Source organism: Megalops cyprinoides, chromosome 7, assembly GCF_013368585.1.
Source record: "Megalops cyprinoides isolate fMegCyp1 chromosome 7, fMegCyp1.pri, whole genome shotgun sequence".
Lineage (NCBI taxonomy): Eukaryota > Metazoa > Chordata > Actinopteri > Elopiformes > Megalopidae > Megalops > Megalops cyprinoides.
In genome coordinates, this window is record NC_050589.1 from 3,934,205 (window position 1) to 3,962,115 (window position 27,911).

The window sequence follows — 27,911 nt, forward strand, 5'->3', positions numbered from 1 at the left end:
CATTGGGTGTAAACAACAGATACCATAAAAACACCAACACTAACAATCATCAAAACAGTTTTTAGGTGGGCTTCCTATTCCTTCTATTCTGTGGTACGATTACTTCAGCCGCACGATATTTTTCTTTCTGTTCTCTTGCTAGTCTGTACATGCTGGCTGGGATGCAGTAATTTCCTGTTAGGGACTCTGAGAAGCGCTGGGATGCAAACAACAGTAGTTCAAACACGCCACCATCTCACACAGAAAAGCAAAAGCAATTAGGCCATTGCCTCCAGCAACTACCCCCCCCCCCCCCATGTGATAAATAAACACCTGGCAATGTAATTAACCACTGGATCAATAATAAAGACGCAATTATGATTTATTATGGTAAGTAATGCTGCATCCCTAATATGCAAAATTTGCACTTTCTGATGGCACTGTGTTTGGAGGTAGAGAGCCAGGAGATGGGACACACCTGTGGAGACTCGTAGGGCACCATGACGCTCTGTCGGCCAGTGACCGGGTCGTCCACGTACTGGGCCAGGTTGTTTCCCTCCACTCGGATCAGGTGACTTGCTGGGGCAGCTTGGCCTTGAGAAGGGGGGGGGGGGGGTTAGTTAGACTAAAAGGGGGATGAAGTTGACACTTTCTGAGGGACTCTCAGCCCACAGTAAGTGCTTTACGACTGCAGGGTGGTAGTCTAGTGTTGTGGTTAAGGAGCAGAGCTCGTAACTGAAAGGTTGCTGGCTTGATTCCACACTAGGGCACTGCTGCACCCTTAGTTACAGTTTTTATAATGTTATCCAGCTGTTATAATGTTATCTTATGCAGCTGTATATTTACTGAGGCAATTCCGGGTTAAGTACCTTGCCCAAGAGTACAGCAGCAGTGCCCCAGCAGGGAATTAAACTGGCAACCTCTCAGTTACGAATCATTCTTCTTAACCGTTATGCTACATTGCCGCCAACACAGCAGTGGGATCATTACCGTCGTTGAAGTCGCGGCCCAGCTCGTGGTTGGGGCAGCGCTTCACCACCTCAGTGACGTGCTCGGCCTTCTTGTAGACCGGCATGGCACGGATGACGCTGCCGTGGGGGGGTGCGGAGGACAGCTTGATCTGAATCGGGCAGGTCTTTGCAATCTGACAGTACAGCTTCTTCAGCAGCGGGGAGTACTGAGGGGAAAAGAATGGAGTCCTAAGTCAGTTTATATTTCACTGAAACCGCACTGAAGCATTTATGTTTTTTCTTTCCTCTTCTTCTTTTTGAAAAATACATGTAGATCATGCTTTATCTTTGTTCCTTTGTGTGTTTCAAAATGTAAAAAAAGAAAAATTGTTGTAATCACTTTTACTAAATATATGATTAAAATGCATTAAAATTCTGTCCACAGTATCCACATTAACTACAACAGATTAACAACATCTTCAAAACCTTAAAAACGATTCATTTAATTTGCATTTTGCTGCCATTGCTTTACCTTACCTTACCTTTCACAAGCCTGCTCACAAGCCTTGGTTGCTTGGGTCTTTAACATTCATAAAATATGTATTAGCAATGCCTTCACAATCAATATAGTCACTCACAGATTCATTATTTCAACACTGAAAATATAATAATTCAACATACAATCGGTCAAACATCAGCTCTATAAATGACAATTTCTTTTATGTCTGGTAACTGCAGGCATTAAAAACTGGACACCTTTACTGACTAGAATATTAGTCGATATTGATTACTGACTCAGGTTCAAGCTTGGGCCTTGCAGTGGGTTGCTCCTTGAGAGAAAAAGGTTAATGTTTGAAGAGACAGCAGTGCTGAGTGTAATTAGCCAGGTATGCTGGGACAGAAATGGAGGGAGGGGCACCTGGGACACAGGGAATCTGCAGCAATGCCATTCCATGCAAGTCTGTCTGCGCACACGGCTGAGTGGAGAGTTTCAGTAGCTACGCTATATCACCTGAGTGGCAGTTCAACTGTGCTGCTCCTCAGTGGTTAAATAAAATTTACTTTAACAGTAAACGTGTGGCTTTTGGTTTCTTCAGCTCACTATTGTTTGATTATCTGCACAATAAATAATTATAAGTAGCACAGGCATACACAGAAAGGACAGTGAGGGAAAAGTAAGAAGCACAAAAATGACTTGTACAGATAACTTTCCTTCAAATTACAATTTACGTGTCTTTTTTGTGGCAAATTATAGCTGAAATAAGACAGCTGGTAAAACTACAGCAAAAAATAGTGAGACAGAATATCCCAACAGACCATAGTGAAAGTACAGTAACACCAAGTAAGCTATAATACAACAATAAAGCGAAAAGATAACAAATTTAAAAATGAAAAAAAAAAAATCCTGAATAGATAATACTTATTAACACTATTTATGTGTACAAAGAATGTGCCAAGTCTCTCTGTGAATACAAAAATATGACCTAATATCAGTACATTACACTGTTGTTTGTATTTACAGTATATAGTAAATATTGAGTTAAATAGCACATACCACAGAAGTGCGCATTATGGACCCCTTAAGGCCTTGCTAGTGCAAATTCTCACCATCACCCTGGAGGACACTGTGCTGCCCCCCTCCCAGACTGTAAGAACCTCATACTAACAATGCAATCCTTCTCTCTGCCTCCCAGAACCTTGTGCCACTGACTCTCCCCCATTGACTCCACATCCATAGTATTCAGAATTTGCCCCTTTGGGGCCCTGATGCTGAGTATATATGAACTCCACCGCATCCACAGTTCTGCTGCTTGACTGCTATCTTCTCCTGTCCCACCCATTCCAATGTCTCTTCTCCACTTTCTCCAGTGGCTGTCAGCTGAGGCCTTCATCCATCTTAAGTCACTGCAAGTGGGAAAGACACTGGCGTACGGAGCCAACCACACCACACCTGCAGACAGACAGACTCTCATCTTTAGCCCTGGCTGTGCCTTCTGCTTACCCCTCAGTGGCCCCATGGCAGAGGCCAAACATATTCATCTCTGGCCCTGTTCCACTAAATCCTAAACTTCTAGATTCTCCTAAACTGGAGTTGTTCTGAACTGAAAATTGATGCTAGGACTGAGACTCCTATGAAAGAACCAGTGAATCCGCACTTCTATGTGAACCATCTAAAGTACTATGTTGGTTACATGGATTAAGCACTGTAACTGAATAATGCAATACTACTTAAATAAATGTACAAATTAAATAAAAAATACAAAAAATTGATGCAAAATTAAATTCCTCATATTATGGTTCACACTATTATACAGAATCTTATGGTCAGCACTGGAACCTACAAATATGTAGGAAATGAAAACTGTGGACCGTGTAGGACCATGTTTTTTTCATTACTTTCACACAGATTGTTGCAAAGATCAATCTTCTCTGAACGCTGTCGTGCTTCCTAGGGAGGAATGGGTGAATGTATTGCCCAACAGGCTCGTTCAACAGAAGAAGCCTTTGTGTTTGTCTTTGTCAGAAAGGCTCTTCAAGGGAAGGAGCACCCAGGTGTGTCCAGGTGCACCCCTGTTCGGCTGCCGTCATCGGTGCTGGCCCCCGTCCCACTGCGCCGGAGACGCAGGAAAGGGGGGAACGAGGTGTCCTCCCTTATTTGGCATGCTGGGACAAGCCCTCATACTATAAAGAAATCCCAAAAATTCACCAGAGGGAATTAAAAAGCAACGTTCAAAAAAAGGGAGAATATCTGCAAGGACATGTTCGTTTGTATCTTATTCAAATCAATAAGGCTGCAGTGAGCCCTTGTGGTATCTGCAAAAAAAAGGTGAACTCAACAACGCAGAGATGGAGGTGTCTTCATTATTGCCAAGGGATGTACAAAGAACATTATGATTATAAAGCACAGTATGGTATGAATAATTTACTAATATTGTCTTAGGCCTTGAGGAAATTAGTTAAATATTTGTTTGTACTGAAAAAATAAATGCTTGCATTTATTAGTCAAGGTTAAGGACTAATGGTGATTCAATCCAGGCCTAACTCTTCACCCTTCCGTGCTTTTGCCATGTTGAATCATATATCAGTGTATTCATTATTATTGGTATTTGAAATCATCTGTAGCTGCATATAAAAATGGCCGCAACACGCATCTTCGCCAGGTGTGAAAAAGCCTTTATCTTCCCCACTGTCGGACCCCCTTTGAGTCAACATTCCCGGGCATATGGGGACACGCCCGTGCAAACGTTTTTTTCTTTTTTCGCGGGGGGTGGGGCAGAGGGAAAGTCAGACGGGAGTCGACTGCTGGGAAAGAACATCTCCCGCGCTCTCCGCTGTGACACGGACGAAGCTCTCACAGTCAAACCGTCGCCTCGGGCAGGAGGGAAAAGTCGCTGAAACACACTTAATACATTTGGGTATAAAATCAGTCATTACAGCGACCTGCATGCCCCAACAGCTCAGCAGAATGCAGCATGCAGCCTCCACATGCTGACGTTCTCACAGAGTCAGCACGCAGGCCTGTTCTGATGGAGCGAACTGTGGAACACCGGCAGGGTAATGCTCCTCTGGCCCACTGTAAAGTCTGCTTAATGATCCGGGGGTCTCGCAGGGGGGAAGAAAACGCTTGTATCTTTGGACAAGATCAGCTCGATAATACACCACCCCAACGCATACACACAAACACACACACACACACACAAACACACACACACACACACAGACACAGATATCTACAGATATACAAATTCTATGTACCTCAAATCACACAATCACACACAGTTTTGAAAAACCAAATCTCTAGCAACCACGCACACACACACAGACACAGCTCACTCACACAGACAAAATTCACTTTGGCAATTTGGCTGACAATTTTTCAGCCAGCATAAATGGCACCAACAGAATAAAGGCACATTTGTAGCCAATAAAAACACCACAAATGTTCCATGACACTCATCAACTGTTCATGGGATTATGATTTTTAGATATGCCTTCCAAGGATAAGGTCAATAGCCATGGCATGCCTATTCATACCAACCGCAATGCACCTGAATAATGTACATATCAGTTTTTTTTTTCTTGCTTATTTCACAACATTGAATATGTCCATCACAAAATAAATGAAAACCTATGTTGTTTGTTGCACTTTACCAGCGACATAAGAGAAAAATGTAGCGCTTAAATAATGAAAAATGGTAGGAAAGGCCATTTCCACAATAACGCCAAACATTCGCAATGAGGAGACTGATGGATGCTCGACGTTCTGTGAGGACTATCCCGTTCATGCATGTGCAAGATGAATGGGGTACTAGAGAACACGCATCCCATGTGAATGGTGAGTCTCATTTCCACCTTCCGAAGCCCCATTTTTTACAGTAAATTTACTTCAGCAATATGTTTTTCTTTTGGGATCATGTACGTGGGCAAGACAAAAGGGTGAAATGAATCATACTTGTCAAAGCAAGGGAAGAAGAAATCACAGGAGCGCAGCTGTACTCGCGGCACTGTCCAGGCTTGCCTCTACTAGATTACATGCAGCTCCTTTCACCTCTTCCATTCAATTCATTTTTGCAATGAAACCGATTCCTGCAAACCTATCTCAAATCCTGGAGTTACTGTGCATTCCTGAAACGCTAACACTGGCCGCAGACTGGCGATGCGGGCGGTTCTGAAAACAGAGAGAGAGAGAGAGTGGGGGGATAAATGGAAAGAGAGTTGGGATGGAGGGATGATAAGGGGCAGAGAGAGGATGGAGGGGTAGAGAGAGAGTAAGGGATAAAGGAAGACAGCGTGAAGATGGAGAGGTATAGAGAGCGGGAGTTAGAGGGAGAGAGAGAAGATGGAGAGGTAGAGAGAGCGGGAGTTAGAGGGAGGGAGAGAAGATGGAGGGGTAGAGAGAGTAGGGGATAACAGGAGAGAAGAGAATGGATGAGTGGAAAGAGAGTCAGGGATACAGGGAGAGAGAGAGGATGGAGGGGTAGAGAGAGAGAGAGGATGGAGGGGTAGAGAGAGTGGGAGTTAGAGGGAGGGAGAGAAGATGGAGGGGTAAAGAGAGTAGGGGATAACAGGAGAGAAGAGAATGGATGAGTGGAAAGAGAGTCGGTGATACAGGGAGAGAGAGGATGGAGGGGTAGAGACAGAGTGGACAGAACGGGTAAAAAGAGAGAGTGGGGCTACTGGACAAAATTTAATGACATCCAGAAAATCCCTATCCTACTACGAGAGGATGAAAAAACCTTGCTATTATATACATATCCTCCGGACATAACCATAAGATACGCATTAAATATGTGAACATGCATGGATGGGTTTTGTTGTTTCTGTACACACACATACACACACACAGCCATGTGTTTACATGTTGTTCATATAGTTAAACAAGCACAAACTGATACTGACACAAACACTTATTATTACATTACATCATTTAGTAGATGCTCTTACCCAGAGTGACTTCCAAAATAAGCGCATCACAGTGCTATGAGCAGTTATTGATGAGTATGTTAATGTCAATGAAGCTCCAGCTGAACGTTTGAATTTGAATAAAAGTGAATGACGAGCAAAAGGCAAAGAGGAGGAAGAGAGTGAGAAAGAGAGAGAAAGAGAGGCAGAACCGAGTAAATGGGGAAGAGGAGAGAAGTGAGAGAAAGAGAGATAGAGAAAGAGAAAGAGAGAGAGAAAAAGAAAGGCAAGGTGACAGCAGGGCTGAGATAAGGAGTAACTGCGGATAGGAGTGAAAAGAATATTGATGAAGGAGCTGGGGGGGGGTACAGTGCAGGTAGCCTAAAGATGCTGTAGGGAGCAGCTGAATGATGAGAGGAGAAAGAGGGAGATGGGATACCACAGTATAGGGTGGGGGTCAGTGAGCATGGAGATACAGCAGCGAACCGCAGATAGGAAAGAACGGTTCAAGGTTCAAGGTTCAAGGTCATCTTTATTATAGATATATAGATATTATCTTTATTATATTTATTTAGAGAGGAGACCAATGGGATGAAAGAGAGACCAGGGCAGAGAGGGGAGAGAGGGGAACATCGTGGCAGATGGGGAGAGGAGGAGAGGGGGAGAGAGGGAGAGAAGAGGGACTCCGGTTCGATGGCCCGGTGCAGGTTTGAACACGCTGGAGGAGGCTGAGTGATAATAATGTGTCTGCCGTCCCTGCAGACATGTTGCTGCTTGCCAACCACAAATACAGTTAACTGTCCAAATATGTTAACACAGGGCAAGCTCTGCAATAGCCTGTTTAATTACACCTCTGCCGTGTCACGGCTTCACCACGGATTTCCAGTTCATCATTTCTGAGGAGAAAATTCGTTTCTTTCAAAGAGCGGAATTTCCATGACATTAGCATTTTCCTTTCAACTTTACATCTTTGTCTCTTCAAAGGAAAATTTATACACTTCTATTATGACGCTATCGGCATACAGCTGTGTATGAGCTGCACCTACAAGCCTTGTTATATGTTAAGCTTGATTTACTGTAATTTCAAACATTCTCTGTGCAAACCTCTATGAAAACCTCTGTATGCATTGAAAAAATGCATTGAAAAAAATCAAGGTAATTCCTCCGAAACCCAGACCACCCAATTACAGTCATAGCATCCTCAGCATGATCCACTGGTCTCACAACATCCTGGGACCAAAATTAACATCAGTCTCATTCACATTTATTTAACATTTGTAATGAGTGCCCAGATTTTAAAAGTACATTCTCAGACCGAATTTTGTACAAGCACTGCATAATTCTAAAATAGTACCTCCAGGAATTCCTAAAAGGTTGTTTTGGGGACTTTGCAAATTGACAGATGAACAACCTGAAATGAATGTATGCAGATGTCTTCTGCTTTCAAAGGTCCTGTTATTGCCATTCACCTGTTTATAGACAAAGCCATCCCCTTTACATTTCAGGTTTGGCTTTTCTGTCCCTGAACAATGTATTTATTACTCAATACCTTACAAGCCTGTGGTCAAAGATCGCTGAAACAGAGACAGTGTGTTTGGGGCATGTAAAAGCATGCACATGCCTCCTCTTGAAATGGGCAGGGCAGGAATATACCTGGAGCAATATTTTGGTGATTCAGTTTTTTTTTTTTTGGGAGGGGGGATTTAGATGACAAGATAACAGTATTAAAGCTCACAGACATAATAATACATGAAAAATCTACCTGATATTACATTTGCACTGCAACTGATTAATGCATTGGATTAGTTGTGACCCAAGAGCGTATTATATTCTTCTATTTTAAAAAAAAAACCAATATGTTCACTGAAAACAAATATAAGGCAATAAATCTATCTCTCGCAGAGCAGGAGATGTGAGAAATGGATGTGTCTAAACAGATTTCATCATCATATCTTGATTTTAAAGACATTTGTTAATACATGCATTCAGTAAGTCTATATTCCGTTTGCTGGTTGTCCATTGAGAAAATGCTATTGGATCACAATTATTGTAAGTGGAATTACATGATACCTGTCTTCATCAGTAGTTCTATAAATGTTGCTGAAGTATGATATGCTCTTATTATATAATTTTGAAAAGTATGCTCTGTCCATTCGTGCTAATGAATACATAACGAGAAAAATTAATATGCACAGTGATATAACATTTTTCTCTTGCTAATATGTAATTCCCAGGATTGCCAATTTTGGTACATAAATTGCCAGATTTATCTTGGCTTTCTTACATTTCAAAATTTATGTCTACATGAGGTATTCAGGTTGCAATAATTGATGGATAAATGAATAGATACTTTGCCCCTCAATCTAATGTAAAAATAAAACCAAATAGTTGTTCATGTATGGGTTTTGTCAAATTGCACTTATTAACTATTTCCTCACAACAATGATTAGTAATGTTCAACTTGATTCCAACTTGAATGGGTACACTTTTGTTCTATTGTGCTGGTAGCTGCTCTGGATAACAGGGTCTGCTAAATAAATGTAATGCAATGTAATCTCGTAAAAGAGCCTCTGACAGAGATCAGCCAGCAGATGTTTGCTGTAATGTAGAAGAAGTTCGCTCAATAAACCCTGCCCACGGAATCAAGCATATTTAAGCGAAGTTAGTCCCACAGTGCAGGTAGGCGTTGAAACTTTGTGAGTGAGAAATCTTCATTATTGAGTGTTTTCTGGGACATGGTGTACAGTAGGAATGGGGGGTGCGAGGGGGGTGGAGGGGTGGGATGTGTTTGGATGGCGGCGTGTCAGGACCTGTCCCCCGCTGCAGAGGGTAATAAATGGGAAGAGCAACTCCGAACACGCATGGGTCCAGAGCGTGTTCCGGCTCGCCCGTCCCAAACACATCATCAGAAAAAAAAATAACCCACAAAAACGTGTAGAGGGGGCTTTATTGGAAAATCCAGGGTGTTAAATTTCATTTACATCGTTCATGACACTTCTTGCTCTTGGTCCGGAAAATAAGATCTTAGTGACTGGGAATTTTTTCCTTTTTTTTTTTGGCAAAGCAAAGCTTTATTTTAAGGATCGTTTTGTGTTTTGTGCAATCGTGCTGATACACAATTGCCATTTATGAAAAATCTCCACATATAGTTGCTGTATAAAGCACTGGTTTTTAAATGAAACAGAAATGAACATCTAGCTACCTGTCCATGGAAAACTGTCATCATCGTGCACTGTCTCCAGCTCTTGATTTCCCAGGCTGTCTCCTTAGACCCACAGGTACATACATAGATATATGCAAAGCGTGATGTATGCAAGCAAGAGGATGTTTCTGATTTGGAAACACTGGTCTACATTCGAGAAATGATTGTGCAACAAATAACACACCACTTGTGGCAAGGAGACAATGCTGTGTCTGGGTGTTAGGATGCATGCCACCCAGAGCAACTATAAGCAGCAGCACCCACTGGAACAAGCCGATTACACTTCAATATGCCCCTATGCCATTCCACACAGCCTGCGGCCATGCAAACCTGCACACAGCCCTTCTTTAACCCTTAAAACCAATTCCCCTGTGACTCATTCTCTGCACAGTAATCCCGAAGACTCCACAGGCATTCACAGACTGCTCTCATATAATAAGAGGGGTTGGAAGCATAAACATCTGCAGATGCGATTTGGGAATCCCCTGAATTAGTCCTAACGCCATAATTTCAATTGTAGTGCTCCCGTAATCTTCTTGTTTTGCGAAGGAATTGTCCGCCTGGAGACCCCGAGAAATCAAATCCAGTCATGCCCCAATACTGTTCAAGACGTGATGACTCCAACGGGCCTATTCCTATGCCTTGCATTTTTTCAAGGCAACCGTGGTCCAAAGTGATCCTTGCCAACACTGCTTATACATGGACCGCCATTGAGATGAACATTCTTGAGCATACCCTACCATATCCTGGAGGAGTGGGTACCATACTTGCTTTGGATTCAACACAAGACCTATCACTGGGTCCTGACATGCAAAAATGGCTCAGATGATACAAAGTGCCCCAGTGGCACACTTAACATACACTTACATTATAGCCTTTTGTGTTGTTTATTTTATAACTTATATTATTACATTAATAGCTTAATAACTTATCTTAACTATCTTATAATGAATATCTTAAATAGCTGAAAAATAATAAAATGCATCCAAATAATTAAATGCATTCAAACATGGGCTAGAATTTATTTAGATGGAAGATAGAATATGTACATACTGTGTGCTGATCTTTTCAAGACACCCCAACCATAAGTTAGGGGTCATTCTTTTCAGTTTGATACCACTCTTTTTTCAATGTCTCCTTTTTGTATCAAATATTTATTAAAATGTATTAAGACGGAGGATTTTTGGAGGGTCTGGATTTTGAATCTATCGCAGTGCTTCGTTCACAGGACCATCTTTTCAGCAGATGTCGAAACACAACACTGCTAAGCCATCTAATGAGCGTTTACGTCTGCAGACCGTGAAACTGAACACAGCTCTCAATGTGCAAACTACCACCTTCAGGTAAGAAAACAATGAAGAACGTTTCAATTGTTCAAAGAGCCAGACGCCTGGGACTCATTTAAGCACGAGTGGATTTTATCTTGCGTTACTCAATTTATCAGCATTTCAAAGACTTGCCCTCGATGCCTTAACCTCCTCCGTCACAAGATCGAACAAGAAAGCAAATATGAACCCATCAGAGATCAGAGAGTCCAAACTGGTTAGAGCAAACAGCTGCCTTCATTTTTTTGGTTCATAATTATGTCTACAGATTCAAACAATCAGATAAAACCCAAGGATTAATTGGACAAACCACAGCAGAGAAACCACAGTTGATAATGTAGCTGTAAATGGTCTGCTTACATTGTCAACATTGCTGATTAACTTCTCAAGTGTGAAAGCTGCTTTAGTCATCTTATCAGATTTATAACATAACATGAATAATATAAAAATATAATACATAGCAAAATGTAGAACAAACTCTGAATGAGATCTCTGCAAATAAGTCAGCAGTGACTGGCCATCATTATCACCTCAATCGGAACCTACTTCTGATTGCCATCCACTGTACCAATCTGTAAAGCAACACCCAACCAAAGCTATTCTTCATACTAAGCCATGCCTTAAGGGAGAACAGCTTGTTTGCCACATTACATGTTTTTTTTTATTTCGTGTACTTTTGCTTCTGTGGTGCGTTCGCAGCAGTTTCAACACGACAAGTTTTATTTCATTTTTGACATTCTACAGCTCCATCAGGTTGTGTTAATCACAAATATGGCACATTACTGTCTGTGCAGACTAAGCCCAAAGAAGCAGCCAGAGTGAAGCTCACGGAGTCTAACAGTGCAGGTCATATGATTCTTCAGGAGACACATTCACTATCTGACTGGGCACCTGGCGAACTGTTTTAACTGAACTGCCAGCTGAACAGACGTTCCTGACTTCTGACGAGGAGTAAACCATTTCCAGTAGGGCTGCTGTCCCAGGGCAATAACCTGTCCCCAGTTAGCCTGGTCACCACGTGGTGGGAAACTGAACCAAACTGAACTAAATCTGACTAGAAAGTTACATGGTCAAATCCCAGACGGAGACCTTCTGAAAGAGAGTTCTCTCAGATCAGTGCTACGTGAATGGTAGGAATATCTTAGTTCCTCTGCCCTTTATTAAAATCTCATTACATTCGTAAATTTACGCCATGTTGCCATAAAGAAATAATTGTTGTGATCTCAATCAATTACCTGGCCTTCCCTTGCGCTTACTGTCTCATGTCACTAGATGGTGCTGTTCAAAGATTTCTGTTTGGATTACAGGTCAGTAATACCCGTCATCTGATTTTGCCCTGGTTTCAGGACACATGATTCCTTGCCTTAGAATTTTTCAGAACATGTCTCTTTAGCCCCTCTGCCAGAATCTCCTCTGCTGTTAATAAACAAGAACAATACCAGTCATGAAAATTAATTGAAAATTACATTATTGCATTATAATTGCTTAGCAGAAACAGCCGCTTACTTAATTTACAATTTTCACGTTATTCGTTCATACAACTGGATATTTTACACACGCTAGAGACTGACATTTTTCATGAGCAAACCTCAGGTCAGACAACAACGTGAAGCAAAAGCACATTTTTTTCCACCTCGCCACCAAGGCGGCTGTTAACGTGAACAGAAATCGGCTGACTAAAACCTCTGAATGAAAAGGGAAGGTATGAAGGCCGTCTCACCGGGCCAGTCTGTGTGACTAAGTGATGCAAGTGCAAGGCGCCAGAGGTGACAGCTTTGAGGGGCAGAGAAAAGGAGAGGGTCAGAGTGCTCATTTCAGTGGCGAGGTGTCACTTTACCACACCTCTGAATGAAACTCACGCATGAATTAATTACACAAACAGAGTAAAAGACCCAAAACAGGGAGCGTGGGCTCTGGTTTCACAGGGTCAAACCCGTGTCAGACCGGGGCTTCTCACCATCCACAGGATGACAGCAACAAGACAAAGCAGAGATGGCGTTTACACACAATCTCCCACCAACACTTGTGCCCTGCTGAAGTCTACTCATGGTATTCATTTTTAACAAGCATTCTGCGCTTTCATGTGCACTGTGCCCCAAATGTTTATTTCTTGTTTATTTAGCGCATCAAAGGGGAAGAAAGATTGAATTGCAAGAGTAGCATTTACTTCAAAAGGTTCCCCAATCTATGTAATCTGATATTAAGCCAGATAAGGCCCGAGACTCCACTCGCATGCCTATAATTCCACTCCTTTAAACCGTCCTTCACTTGACACTCGGAAAAGCATGTATTTAGCCTCCAAGGAATGCTTTTATAAGACACATCAGCTGAGAAGCAATACAAACAGATTGTCTCTCCAAAGGGAGGAGAAACACAGCAGACCTTCTCTGGAAAGCATCTAACAGCTCTCTTCAGCAGCTCTACCCTGCTGCCGCTTGTTCAGACTGATCCAGAGTTTAGATCTCTGACGCCTTTGAAAAACATAATTACACTAAAGAAAACTTAAACGCTTCCATTATCTTTGTCGTTTTGTGTTGTGGCAAAAAATGCAGAGGAAAGCATTTAAATGCTTCTTGCTGTGCTGCTTACCATACTTAATTTCTAAATAACGCATTCTAAAGTTAAGCTTCTCAAATGCCTCTGTGCTGAGTAGAAAACACTGATTAATGAGAAAACAGCCACTTTTATCTTTTCCAGCCGATTACAGTATCAACATCATTCTAGGTTACACAATATCTATCAATTATGCTTCCATGTAAGCTAATGCACCGGTGCTCCCTCCCTCATAATGGAAAAGACCTCTCTTCATATTCAGGACTGATACATTCATGCTGCAGTGGAATGCTAAGTGGCTCTTATGTTTCTCTGTCCTCCCGCAGGTAACAGTGGCATTTTGATCGTATCTCAGGTGCTGTGCACCCCCCCCCCCCCAACCACCCCCTCCAAAATCTTCTCTCTTCAATCCTGCCCCACACAGTGGACACCGCGTATGACACCTACGTTTTCAAACGTTTGCATATGTTTCTATCCATGCCAATTCTATTACATTGCAATAAATCATTTCACTATCAAAATGTAGCAAACTCTCAAAAAATAATGAAAGAACACGTTATTGTAGTCTGGAGTTGTCAGAATTTTAAAATCAAGAGGGAAAGATTTTAAACCTATACCTTCAATACCTCTCAATGCATATGAGGAATTGATTATATAATTATTCCTCAGTGAATTGCATACAGTACACACACACTACACACTGTCCTCATCAGGGATCAGATCATATCGAAGTTATCAGGATCACCCATAGGTGTTGCACACAGGTAGGTGCGAGGTGGATGAGATTTGAATCTGAGACTGGAATCGGGACACCCTTAAACACGTGGCGTGGCACAGTGCAACGGTGCACCCTGTCCCAGAGCTTCACCTGCCACCCCTCCCTGTCTTCACACCGCTGCAGTGATTGAAAGGAATGCAATGCTGATGAGCCAGGCAGCGTGAGAGAGGGACACGATTTAAAAGTGGCAGTTTTAAGGTTGCAGAGATAACTGATCCACCATTTGGGCTAACTGTGTTTATGCCATGCAGGCAACGGCATCAGATCTACCCCAGCGAAGAGAAGATAAGACAAGGCTCTGAACCACACATGTTCAAAAGGAATGCACTTCACTCCGGTGGTGCCCAAGACTTTACCAGGCCCCCTGTCCTTAATAGAGAGAGATAGCGAGAGAAAGGGGGAGAAAGAGAGAGGGATGCAGGCGCTCAGACACAGGGCAGAGGCGCTGCTACACTCACCGTCCAGGTAGCTGACTTGGCCGTGCTGGACTGCTGGAAGGTGACCTCGAAGTTGTGTGGCCCGGGGTAGTCGGTGTTGGAGGGGATGGCTGGCGCGGGGGACATGGCGTCGAAGGTGGAGTTGGGCTGCGAGTAGGGCGACGGCGTGGGGACATTCGAGGTGTGCTCAGAGCTGTAGGGGCTGGTGGACGCCGCGCGGCTTGCTAGGCTCTGATCCATACTGCTGCTCAGGAGGTTGTACTGGGACTGCGGGGTGGGGAGAGGAGGAGGGGGAAGGAGGGAAGGCAACAGGTAAGGGGAACTGGAAGACATCCACTCCGCTCATCAGGCTCCGGTTACACTCCAGCTGCATTTAAAGGTGTAGGAGCCCTGTTCCCCGAGGCAGGCAGAGGTTGTTAAACACAACCACAATCTGTCCATCTCCTAATTGTCTGCCATTCCCCCACATCGCTGATCCACTAACCCCTCCCCCCCATCAGTTTTCAAGCTGAAATTGCTTCACTTCAAGACCCTTCCAAAAACTTCATTGTAACAACCATGCTACTGGCTTGGCCTTTCCTTTGTGAGGTTTCTGAATGGCTAAGCAGAAATTATGTTTGTTGCATCCAAAGAAATGATATAAACAATAAAAGCCTAAGAATGAGTTACTACATAGCGAGGGACTTACAAGATAAAATCATTTTGGTAATTTCATCTTAATTCATTTTTGATCTGGGTCCATCACAAAAGAGTTGCATTATCGTCTGTCTGTCAATATTCTCTACCTTCTAGGAGTATGTAGAAAGTAGAAAGAACACCCAAATTGGTCATTCTCAAATTCCAGAGACTGTAGAAAACATCAGCTGAGGAAGAATTCCAATAAGGTATCAATGATCCATTTAGCTGCACTGGGTGTAAGTGTTTGTTTAGGCTTATGTAACACTCATTCATATTTTTAGAAGAACATGTTGAAAAATGCATCTGAACATACTACATTATCATGTGCACAACAAACTCACTGTGCCATACAAATTCATCTGAGCAAAATTACAAACAGTGTCCAAATGGCTCCCACATTTATACATAACACAACAGATTTCACAATGTCACAGTGTATGTACAGCGTTGTAGAGCACACTTCAGTAGTCTCTCATGCTGTGTGGCCATGATCAAGATTAGATTAAACCACGACAATATCACATGGACACAGAAATCCAAACATGCCTGTCATTTCCAGAAGAAGACCTTGCAGTGAGCAGCGTGCCGAGACTATGTGGGCAGTCGGCACCTTGCGACAGACCAGCTGTAACCACCCAACGGAAAACAGTCTGAGAAAGCTTTACCTTCTTTTTCACGTAGTACATGGTCCCAACTCGCTATACTTTTCTCAGTGGTAAAAAAAAAAGCTACTATCAAGAGTTCACAGGTCCTGCACAAAAGAAAAAAAAACAACAACAAAAAGAAAAAACGGCAGTACAAGCAAGATGCAGGCAGGATGTCCCCCGGGGTTTTTTAACGTGCTCCGGTCTTGTCCTCTTCACCTTCACTGGAAAGGCTCTGAGCAAACCTGAACTCAGAACCCTCTCCCGGCTCAGATTGGGCAACCACACAGATAGAAAGAGCGAGGGAGCGCGGACGAGGGAAAACGAAAAACAAAAAGCGCATGTTGTCCTAATTATGGCATGCCCTAACCCAGACGACAACAGCGCTGCAGGTAGATACATGCAGGAAAACACCTTCCGAAGGCCCAGACTAAGTAAACATTGGCTGTCAGACTCCAAAGGAAAAAAAAAGAAAAAAAAAAAAGAATGAGGAGCACAGATCAAAGGTCACCGAGAAAGAGATAGTGGGCTTCCAAATATGGACAGCCTGCCGCTCATTAGAGGGGCTGGCTGCATTGATACCGTAGTAAATAGCAAACCCTGAGGTGAAGGGGATGGACGGGAAGTAGACGCAAGCACGTATGACATGGGAGCCTTCCTCACTGTGCTGTGCCTGAAAGGAGGTCGCTCTATCTGTGACAACTGACACCTTTCAAAAACAGACTGATCATCATAAAATCAACAGCTAACAAATACCCCATGTCTAATAAGTAGTCTGTGGGTCATTACATTACATTACATTACATTTATTCATTTGGCAGATGCTTTTATCCAAAGCGACTTATGAGTGAGGCAAAGAGACTTAGAAGTGGGTCTTCAATAGTCTGAGCTGAGTGTTATGTGGTAGGTATTCACTGGTTAGGGATCACTGATTTATGGCTCTATGATTGATGGTGTCTGTTACAAACTGTGTGCAGGTACTGTTTCTGTGCTGCAGCGTACAGTAATGCTCGTTCTGGATGTGCATAATTCTAAACTTCAGATCACAATAACCATGGCTGGAGAACTACAGGACTGGAGGACTCAATAATCAAGAGTGATTTGCTCGTTAATCTTTGATTTATGTTTTCATCTGAGCGATGGGGACTGAGTTCAGCATTCATTCAAATCAGCTCAAATCTAAATACATTTATTTTTTCATAAGAGATGCTGATGTGTGGTGACAGGGATATAAAACAGAAAAGTACAGGACTCATTTTACACTCACTGCATTACAAGTGTACAGTAAAAGCTTTTCTAATAGTGGCATTACACATAAAGCACAAGATGTGGAGCAATCCAAAAATGTGGTTCTAATTTTAGATTCTAAAAATAACTAACAACACCCACACATACACACACATACACACACCACACAAATATTTTATATACACACATATATACATATATACGGTTGTTGACTGCTTATTTAAAAGACAATTTTTTTACGAAACATAGTAAAATAAAAGTTCAGTTCAGCCCAGAGAAGTGTGCTCTAGTTGCCAGAGTAGGTAAAGAGAACAGGTTAAAGCTAGAAGAGTTGTAAATACTGAGTAAACACTCTGACGTACAACCTTGGAGTTACTGTCTGGCCCTGTGACTGTGTTCCAAGAGTTTTACCCTGAACTCTGATAGCCGGCGCTACTACAAAGAAACAAAGCTCCCACTATCAGTTTATCTCTGTGGACAGTAATGTATTAAACATGGCCTGCCTGATTCAGGGGTGATGCAAGAAGCTTTTACACACAAACACACATGAAATAAACTTTTTGTAAGCTTTTCAGTGGGCGAGTGATTAGAGGGCAATGTAAAGTTCGCTTGTGTTAAAACTTTGATCATATTATTGTATAGTTGTGTTCTTCCTAATTCACAAATCCAAGCAAGACATTATAGAGCCTCCAAATATCCAAATATATAGTCTGTCTTCACTGCCAATATTTCAGACATGCTGTGGCATGGCTTTATCAGGCTGACACACTGGAATAAAAACATTAACAAAATTACAATATCAATTCACAATAAAGCAGAGGCACCAGTTTAATGCTAGAATATTGTCTGGGTAGCTTATTACAGACAGAGTACAAGCTGACGAGCCTCCCCTAAAAAAAAAAAAAAAACACCTATTTAGAAGGTAATCAAAGATGATCCTATCCCCACTTTAGGGGATTTTTATCTGTGGGGAGTTTCCACTTTGGGAGGAAAAACGATGCCAACGGAATCATTCCTTGAAAAAATGCAGGGCAGTTAATCAGAGGATCTCAGCCCAAAGTGTAAACCGCACACTCAGGCGTATACGGTGTGATCATCTCTGTGTGCCCGCGTGCTGAGCAACAAGTCCGAACACACTCTGCACGGCTCCAGTCATATAGCGTTGCGGTGCTCAGCGTTAACCGGGGATGTGTCAGAATTAGCCTTAATGCCCACCTCTCTCACACGCACACAAATACGAAAGATGATCAAACAGGCATCGTTGTTCCTGTGAAACAGAGTTTTGCCCCCAGCTGATTTTATTGCTCTTCTTGCCAAGAACCGAGCTCATTTTTTTCCTTTAACAAGTGGTCTTCAGATGCACCTAATCCTCAGGATGAGAGAAAACCACTACACTGAACCACCAAGCACCTGGGAGCCTCACAAGACTAGATTAAACCAGCAGTGGCATAAAGAAGTTCAGACGTTAACACTGTCAACCAGATTTACGGGAGTGTTAATTTCGTTTATACCACAGCCTGCAGTAATTAGGATATTGCAACGCAGCAGTTAAAAATCAGAACATTTCAAAACTGTCATATCAGCCTGGATTAAAGTCTTATTAGTGTGCTGCCTGGTCAGTAACACCAATTTAGTTATCGTGGGAAAATCTGTATTAATGAGCATGTGGCAATGGCTACAAGTCTGCCCTCTGCTGTTAAGTATAGAAAATACATCCGCTCGCATTCAAGGATGTCTTCATTTAAGCACATTTCAGCCCTGCCATTTGACCAAAATGGATGCACCCCCAAAAAATTGACATTTCCGTTTTCATGCATGTATTATGTTCTTTATTAATATGGTGAACATTTTAATAATTAGGTGTACTGAGGTTCAGGATATTTCAGGATATTCAGGAAATTCAGGATAATTGAGCACAATGATTCTTTGTATATACATGGAGTCAGTCATTGATCCAAAAGCCAAAGCCAGCCCATACAACTTCATAATCATGCAAAGAATAGGAAACTTATAGGAAATTATTTTTATGACAGATAAACATCTGTAGGTAAAGTTAAATTTTAAAAAGTTCCTTTGGTTATCTTTTCACTTATTACAAGCCTTTGTATACCATATCTATTACATATTCTTAAATGACAGATAAAAAATGATAAGCAAAAACAAAGAGAACTTCATTGCTAAATCCAAAAGAGTCATTCAGTTACAAATCAGTGTGTCACAATCACTGTACCTCAGTTTTATGAATGAAATATCACAGCTAACAATGAGCACATGGTTTAAGAACACACTTCACAATGCTGCACTTCACCAAGACAATTTTTTGTTTTGATTAATCTGCCAAGGAAATCAAATCAGCTTGAGATATGGCACAGCTGAAATGCATTCTCTGTATAAAGACAACTACTACAGCAGCATTGAAGATCCCTACAATTCAGTGCCAGGGACTGGTTCACCTCTGATACTTATGGCATAAAGTCTGACAAAGCTCTTCTGAAAACCATCACTCTTAAATCTTCATCCACCTGGCCAACAGCGTGAAAACGAGCAGAACCGCCTTACGTCAGTCCAACCTGCCACACGCAGCGCAGATAAACGTAATTAAAAGGACGGCCTTGCAATACCATCCACTGGAAAACACATTTCTTCTCCCCTCTTCCCCAAAGAGTCCAAAGGTTTGACGGAAAGTCCTGGCCACCTACCGTTCTGTAGTGCTGCGTCGGGTCACTGATGTACAACATCTTAATGTCCCCACAAGGTGGGTGTGGGCAGATCTCCCACCCGGGCGCTCATATAGGCTGTGTGGAGACTGGGGCCGCCCTCGGCAGGCAGCTCTCTGGACCTGCTGAGCCCGGCCGCCGGGGGCCTCAGGCTGGAGGCGATGGAGGTGGCGAGGGACCCGGTACCGGGGCGTGACGGAGGGATGTGCAGGGCTCGCTCGCTTTTTCAACTTTCACCATCTCCCCCCCTGGCCCTCTCAACTGGCTTGCATCTAACAACAAATCTGGGACCTCCCCTTTTTTTCTCTCATGACTATTCATTAACCTGCAAGGCAGGCCCAGGCTTGCCCATTGATGTATTGGGCTGTACCAATTTTGGTAATAAAAGGGGTTAGCCATTTTTTTTAACTAAACAACTTGGTTAAGCCTTATACACCAAACACCAATGTTAATCATTACTACCTTGTCTATTCATATGTTTACAGTGAAAAAAACACACATCTGCACTTTCGATCATTTTTTTTTTCTTATTAACCCTGCAAGTTATACATAGACAATGAATTTTCCCTTGTTTCAGTATAATCAGACTGGACTCAAATTTTAATTGGGAGAGACAGACTGAAGAAACAAAAAATGTTAAAAACATGAAAATGAGGGTGTATATCATGAAGACCTTAGACCCTATGTCCTGCTACTGCACATATAACACCATTCTCAGATGGCACATGCAGTCCTGCACTGCACTCTCGCCTACAGTGATTAGATTATCAGCGCTACAAGTCCACTATCGATCCCCCACAAATTCACAGCACAACCACCAAGATACTGGTTATCAATCTCTCTCTCCCTCAAGCATCTCAGTCTCTCTCTCTTTCACATAAACACATGTATGCTCACACACACACACACACACACACACACACACACACACACACACACACAAGCATTCACACACCTTGAAGCTAAATGACAGGGAAGGAACAATAGTAGTAACACAACAAACACTCTGTTTCAGTGTTTCATCCAAAAAAAAAACTGCCACTACACAACCGGTCAATTGCATGGAAAGGGTGCTTGTTGAAAGAGAGATGTCGAAGCCACCAATTGAGTCTTTTTCAAAGGAGATGTTTGTTTTTTTTATTTGTAAAACCTCCATCTGAAAAAGGAACAGAAATCACAGACCTGAGGCTGCTGTGGTACAAGGCGCTCTGAGCAGCTTACTCAAATACACTCACCCACATACACACACTCCCTCTGAGCAACGTAACTATGTGACACACCCATGTGCACACACTCAAACACACACACACACACACACACACACACACACACACACACACAAGACTTTCTTTCAGAAGTGAAGCTGTGTGACACAAATCACACATACTTCCTGGAAACTTCCTCTGAGCAGGTGAAGCTGTATGTAACACACAAACACATACACACACACACACACACACACTTGCCCCCTGCTCCACAGATGGGAGAGCAGCATGTCTCAGATTGCTGGCTTGGCTTGGTCTCTAATTAAGGCGTTCTCCCACTTAATCCCCTGACTGCCACACGCCCCGCAGCACACAGGGAGGGAAAACGGGACTGAAGAGAGGGAAAAGAGGAGGGAATCTCTCAGAAATGGGAGGGAAAGAGAACAGTGCCAAACTCATCGGGGACTTATCAGAGCAGGCCACAGAAACGGCAGCTCTTCCTCTTTAGCGCTGCCCCTGTGACCCCTGCCTGTTCATCAGCTCAGCGCTTAATAACAGCCGCAGCGACAGGCGGTTTACACCCGGAGTGTTAATTCGCGGTGTTGGTCGATTGTGATGACAACATTAAAAGGGTTCTAAATGCTGGCAAGACCTACAGTGTCGAGAGCTTGTTGTTTTAAAGTATATGATACAAATAGGCTTCAAGCTGCTGGCAAACACAGTTAGTTAGCAACACATAACTATACCTCACAGAGCTACAACCCTTCAGCTTTCCTCATAGAACAGAATACCATCAACCCTTTAAGCCCACCTATGATTTTATGCTGTGGGCAATTTCGTTAAAATTTGATTTATTATCTTTTACTCATAAAGCACATTTTGTACAACAGTTTGAAATGCAATGTGCTGCACAATAAAAACCTAGATTAAGAGGAAGAGTAAAATAAAGCTAAAATCAGGTGTGGAATAGTTGACCCGCTGAGAGGATGATTATTGTTTGAACTGAGAGCTGGTGTGAAGCGCCCTGCTTACCATGACTGTGTCGTTCATGTCCCGCATGTGGAAGACGTCCATGCAGACCTCGGAGCGGTTAGCGGGCATGCCGGCAGACGCTTCGCTGTCACCAGAGTGACCGCTTTGGGGGAGCTCGAAGTAAGTGCTGTCGGGCTCCCTAGAAGGACCAACAGAGCAGCGTTAGAGGATTTCACTCTGTGTTTTGCAGGTATTTTTTAATGGACTGCACCACGACGCTGAGCAGCACACAAAGAGGGGGAAACGATGTTTAGGGGACGACGTGTGGCCCCATGTTCTGGGCCTAACGATCGCACCACACTAAGAGATGCAACACAGTACAACACAAAGCACTGCTGTACATGCAATTTTAGCCTCACACTAAAGAAAGTGACACAGCTGACACTGGGAGAACAGCAGAAGCCGACGTGTGTTGAGGCAAGACCACAAGGACCGTTCCATGAAGAACAATCCCTCTTGGGGAGTACAAGACTGAATTACTGTATGCTGCTTTTTATTCTGTTTTCTTAAACATGCATGTGTGGTTGGCCCTAAACTATTGATGTCACAAAATATATCGAGACATAGTCAGAGTAGATTGCAGTCCTTAAGGTGAATATGGCAAAAAGAAATGATTTTCCTCTAGGGGGTGTGGCTGTGGGTACAATGCCCTGGTCTCTGATAGGCTGGAGCGGTGGGTGCAGTGGGTGGGGCTGGGGGGCTCACAGGGTACTCCACAGGTGCTCGAAGGTGGTCCCCTCGTCAGCTGATGTGGGCTGGGACATCTTGGCCGACGGGTAATCCACCGAGGGGTAGATCACTCTGCAGGAAACAGGGAAACTGCATTACTGTGGTACAGCCGCACAAAGCACACGGGGGCTCAGGTGCTACGGACAGGTGAAAATGGGTCAACCACCATGTCCTCATCCCTTATTTTCCATTATAAATAAAAAAAAAGAGCAGAACAGGTCTAAGCAGAAATAATACGACACTCAGCAGGATGGGTTGTAGTGACACCCCCCCCCCCCCCCCAACTCAGCGCGTCAGTGTGATGCCCGCCTCTGCCTCTGGGGGGCATCTCTCTGGGCACTGTCACAGCGGGCACGGGTTCTCTGAGCGCCAGAAGCACTGCCAGGCTCGACAAGCCCGGACCTGCCTGCTCCTGATCCTCTGAGAGCTGTGTCGCGTAGCTCAGAGCAGGACTTCCTTCCCCCGCTCTGCTCACTACAGGGAAACCAGCCCCCGCCTCTCGAGAAACATGCCGGGGGCCGAGCTGATACTACAGGAAGCACTGACTGCTTGCACTGATGCCCTGACGAGATGCAAGCTTGCTTCTGCGTCTCTGCATCGATTCACGCTGGTTTTGCACTGGGTTTAGATAATTATATAACTGATGCAATAATTCTGGATGTTGGAAATGAAGAAACATTCAGATCGATGTATTTTTCCATCTTACTGAGGTTTGCACTTTGCCACAAATCAATACAGCCGTTTTGTACTTCTATTTAAAGGTATTCGTTCTAGTTCAAATTCTAACCACGGTCACCACATGTTAACACAGAGTAGCAAGAGCTCCCTCTTGTGGCTGTTCCTCAACAACAAAATAAAAGGCTGCAGACAGCAATTGGGGATCAAGTGGGACAAAGTCGTGCATGTAATTCAAAGTGACAGCTGTAATTCATGCTTGGAACCGCAGAGCCACTGCAGCTCACGACCAGTGATACACTGACAATCTGGCACACAGAGGCAAAATCACGAACAAAATACCTGCCATGCTGAGATCGACATATATGTAATTTCTATGAGGGCAAGACAAGAACATCACCGTCATCACCGCAGCATGCCTTTATGACCAGATGGAGAAAAGAGTAGTCACAGATGCTGAGCACCAAGCACTAGATCTTCCCTGTTCCTCTCTTTAATAAAACATTCCCCACACAAAATGATCCACTCGCTAATACATTATGAAGTCTCCCAAAGGAGAGGATTGTCTTTCTTAACCTCTTATGAAAAAATTTAGGTGAGCTTACTTCAGGGATGGTACTGCTTTTTTAAATTTGCCCCAAAAGAAACCAGAAGTGACTACATACAACCACTTCAAATTCTCCACAACCGTTTAATGCACTTCTTCATATTGATAAATACACATTACATTACCTTTGATTAACAGACACATTTTTACAATGTTATCCACTTATACAGCCGAATACTCACTAAGGCAATTCAGGTTAAGCAATTTGCCCCAGGATACAACAGCAGAGCTCTGCCTGGGAATAAAATGGGTAACTTTTGGGTTATGAGTCCTGTCCCTTACAGCATACTGCTGCCAGCGACTATATGCATAATTAATATGGACATATACATACTGATTACATCTACCTGCTTGATTCCTGTCAGTGTTATATATGAAAAATGAAAAGAAACTTTGGAGGTAAACTAACTAGGCTCTTTGACCATAAGAATTCACACAAGCTATGTATAGGCATGGCGCAATGGACTTAAGACCTTGTAATGGCTATGCTGTTTTATCATATACACCGTGAAACACCGGGATGAGCAAAGACTGATTGCACTCGGAAAACAATCAAAACACTCGATAAGCATCTGGTAACAGTATGCAACTATATTATAGATGAATTATGATTTTTGGAAAGATGCCACAAGCTAAGATGTTGTGACTACTGTCACCACTGTCCTAGCTGAAGGTAATCAGTTTGAGTTCCTTTTTTTCTGAAATACTACATACAGACACCAGGCGTTAGTATTATGATCCTTAAAAATGCAATAGAGTCATTACCTTCTATAACAAATACTGTGTGCCAAGTAATCATTTTACAAACACTGTAACTGCTCTGTTTAATTGGACAAGGATTTATTCTAACATGGAGTTAATCTATTTAGGCCTATGAAATATTCTAAAACTGAGATATGATATGAGATATAACAAGGTGATAAGATGACATAGTGGATGACGATGATGAATAACAAAGTACCATGTCCAAAGAAACAGTTTCACTTGACTAACTCAGTGATCATCAAAGGTATGAAGTTTCCCAATGCCTAATTTACACTGTGATAAGCCTTGTGTTTCTGTCTACACCTAAACAGACTGTTCAATCGATGGTATCCAGTTGCTACACATTTCAAGGTCTCTTGCAGAAATTTTAACAAAGTCATTGTCATTGAAGTATGCCATGACTATACATGAAATACAATAAAAGTAATTTGACATACAAACTGAAATATTTGGGATAACAGTACAGGGTAAATGTTTGCACTCGGCATGAAACCCTGAAATGACAAAGCAACAGCAACAATACAACAAATGCTCCAGCTCCTTTAATCCTGCCAAAATGCAATGAGCGCCATCCAGGACCCAACACACATGCAAAAGCATCCATGCATCTACACACACACACACACACACACAACAGAACTTTTTTTTCACTACATGCAGGAAGGCTATTGCAAGAACTTTGGTAGGTTCATCCATCCGGGATATTCAGAACATTCATTTATTTATGTCTTCCGATTAACGACTTACCTACTGTTAGTCATTCCGCCTACTTTCCACCTAGTCATTGCCCATACAGCTCTGGAAATAATTATGTGTAAGATTGCACTGTACATCATTTTCAAAATATACTTTAAATCCTGACATAATAAAAACCTTTCTTTGGTTGCTGGTAACCACATACCTAAGTTATTGTTTGTGACAAGTAGCTGCACGGGAGTTGCCGAACAGAACGTGCCGTATACATGACTGCATGATTCCATTACAATAAGCTGTATTTTAGCTCTTGATTTATAATTGTGGTAGTAAAATGTTGCACTCACTTCGGATGAAAAAATGCATCCGGGAATTTAGCGAGATCGTTAGCGATCGTTCCAGAATGTTACTTCCTGAATAAAACATTACTGGGTCGTTTAAGATACAACGATATTTCCATCTGCATCAGAGGACATCATTTTCAAATGCTGCCTCAAAAACAGCACCACTGTGGAATAACAAACAAACACCAATTTAAAGCTGGAGGCAAGTGTTCATCTTTACGCAGTTTTACCACAAACTGTTCGTTAAAGCCTAAACTTATTTGTAATTATGCAACTTACTTGTATCGACTTTCCGGATCACAACTGTCTTCTCAACGCTCAGAATGTGCAGGGTGAGGCCTGCTCCAATAAAGCTTACTATATTTACTAGTTTGAAGCATGTAGCGTCCCTTATCTCCCAGGCAACGCCGTTGTGGAAGTAGAAACGAAAAACTGTGGCAAAGGTTCGTGGATTTTTCAGCTTGGACCGTCAGCGCGCAGCGCTACGGGATGGGCGGGACTGTGTACTATTGTACAGAATGAATTCAGTCAAGTTTAAGAACGTGACCAGAAATGTGTATGCAAATCCTAAATGCCAGCGCATAAAGATATGAGTCGTTCCGAGGCAATAATAAATCCCACACAATTTTTAAAGTGAAGTGGACTCAAATTGTCATCCAGGCACTTGGAGCCTCTGAGCAAAAGGACTGGGGGTTGCCTGACAGTCGAAAGGGATAATTTTGTAAAATTCGTTATAAGATATAGATTTGCTCGACAGTAAGATGAATTTTTGCTGAGGGCTGATTTTATTACTGCTACTACTACAACACCAACTCCCACTACTCCCATTATCTATTTTCTTTCTGCCCTTCCCAGCAGTTGGAGTCATTATGAAGTCTCCAGAATATAGTACCATTGTTTCTACCACCTTCCAACTGTTTCTATCTCTTAACAGTTCCACCCACCTGTCCACCCCCTTCTCTGGTTCCTTCCGGTGTACACTTTGTTGTGTCATTGATCAGATCAGATGCTACATTTAATTTTGTGCTTTCTTGGGAAGTGTCTGGTCCAACTCAAATCTTATTCCTTATATAATGCCCTTAATCCTGCACTTTTTACAGCATCATTACGAGTTTAGTACATCACGCAATTAAATACGTGCTATATATATATATATATATATATATATATATATATATATATATATATATATATATATATATATATACACATAAGTGCTATATATACAGAGGTGTAAAGGGTTCGAGGGAGTTTTCGTTTCTTCTGTTCAAAACCAATTAGTAAAAGAAGGGAAACAGGACAGGAGACACCTGTTTGGGCATGTTTACTGCAAAAAATGATTTGAGAAAGCCTCACTAATTGCGCAAACAGTGTAGTGTTGGCAGGCAGCTATTAGGGGGGCCAATAAAAAGTGAAAATGATGTGCTGCAAGTGACACATCATTCTCGCTTCTGCGGTGCATGATAAATCAGTAAACAAAACTAGTGCGAAGTTGTTTTGCCGTCTGCTCCCACCTACAGCCTTTTTGGTGATGAGGAAATGCACGGACCGCGTTCTCTTAAGAAGTGACGCATTCAAAAGACGATAAAGTCTTGAAAGGACTTTGTCCAAATCAAAGACTAGATTTAATCAAGTAAATTGAATAAGTAACATTTATTTTAAATTCTTAGTCAAAAGACAAATCTCCACGATAATGACAAATTTAAGGTCGGTCTACTTTTCTTCGTTATTTTGGCACATTATGAAAATAAATCACATTGTTTGTATAAATAACAGAAATACGCAGACCTGCCTTAAGTTCTAATTAAATATGAATGCCAAATGGCAGGCAGACTCAGTTTTGACTAAACTGCACCTAGACAATATATTGCGGAGTGCAAGTCTGTTTCTTCTTCCACAGAGGCCGTCACCGCCAATTTGAATCATATTCTGAAGCGGCTGCACGCC

At 42.5% G+C, this 27,911-nt stretch overlaps 1 protein-coding gene across 1 annotated transcript in view; it reads right to left on the bottom strand.

Moving 5' to 3' along the window:
- The window catches only part of tp73 (tumor protein p73), a 22,968-nt gene extending 6,811 nt beyond the window's left edge, over window positions 1–16,157 (bottom strand). Inside the window, exons 1-4 of the mRNA XM_036532747.1 lie at window positions 15,971–16,157; window positions 14,649–14,894; window positions 970–1,156; window positions 458–573 (exon numbers count right to left, since the gene is read on the bottom strand). Of these exons, the coding sequence (XP_036388640.1) occupies window positions 458–573; window positions 970–1,156; window positions 14,649–14,894; window positions 15,971–15,991 (570 nt within the window). The 5' untranslated portion in view covers window positions 15,992–16,157. The remainder of the gene's footprint in view (window positions 1–457; window positions 574–969; window positions 1,157–14,648; window positions 14,895–15,970) is intronic.
- Window positions 16,158–27,911: the final 11,754 nt, after the last annotated feature.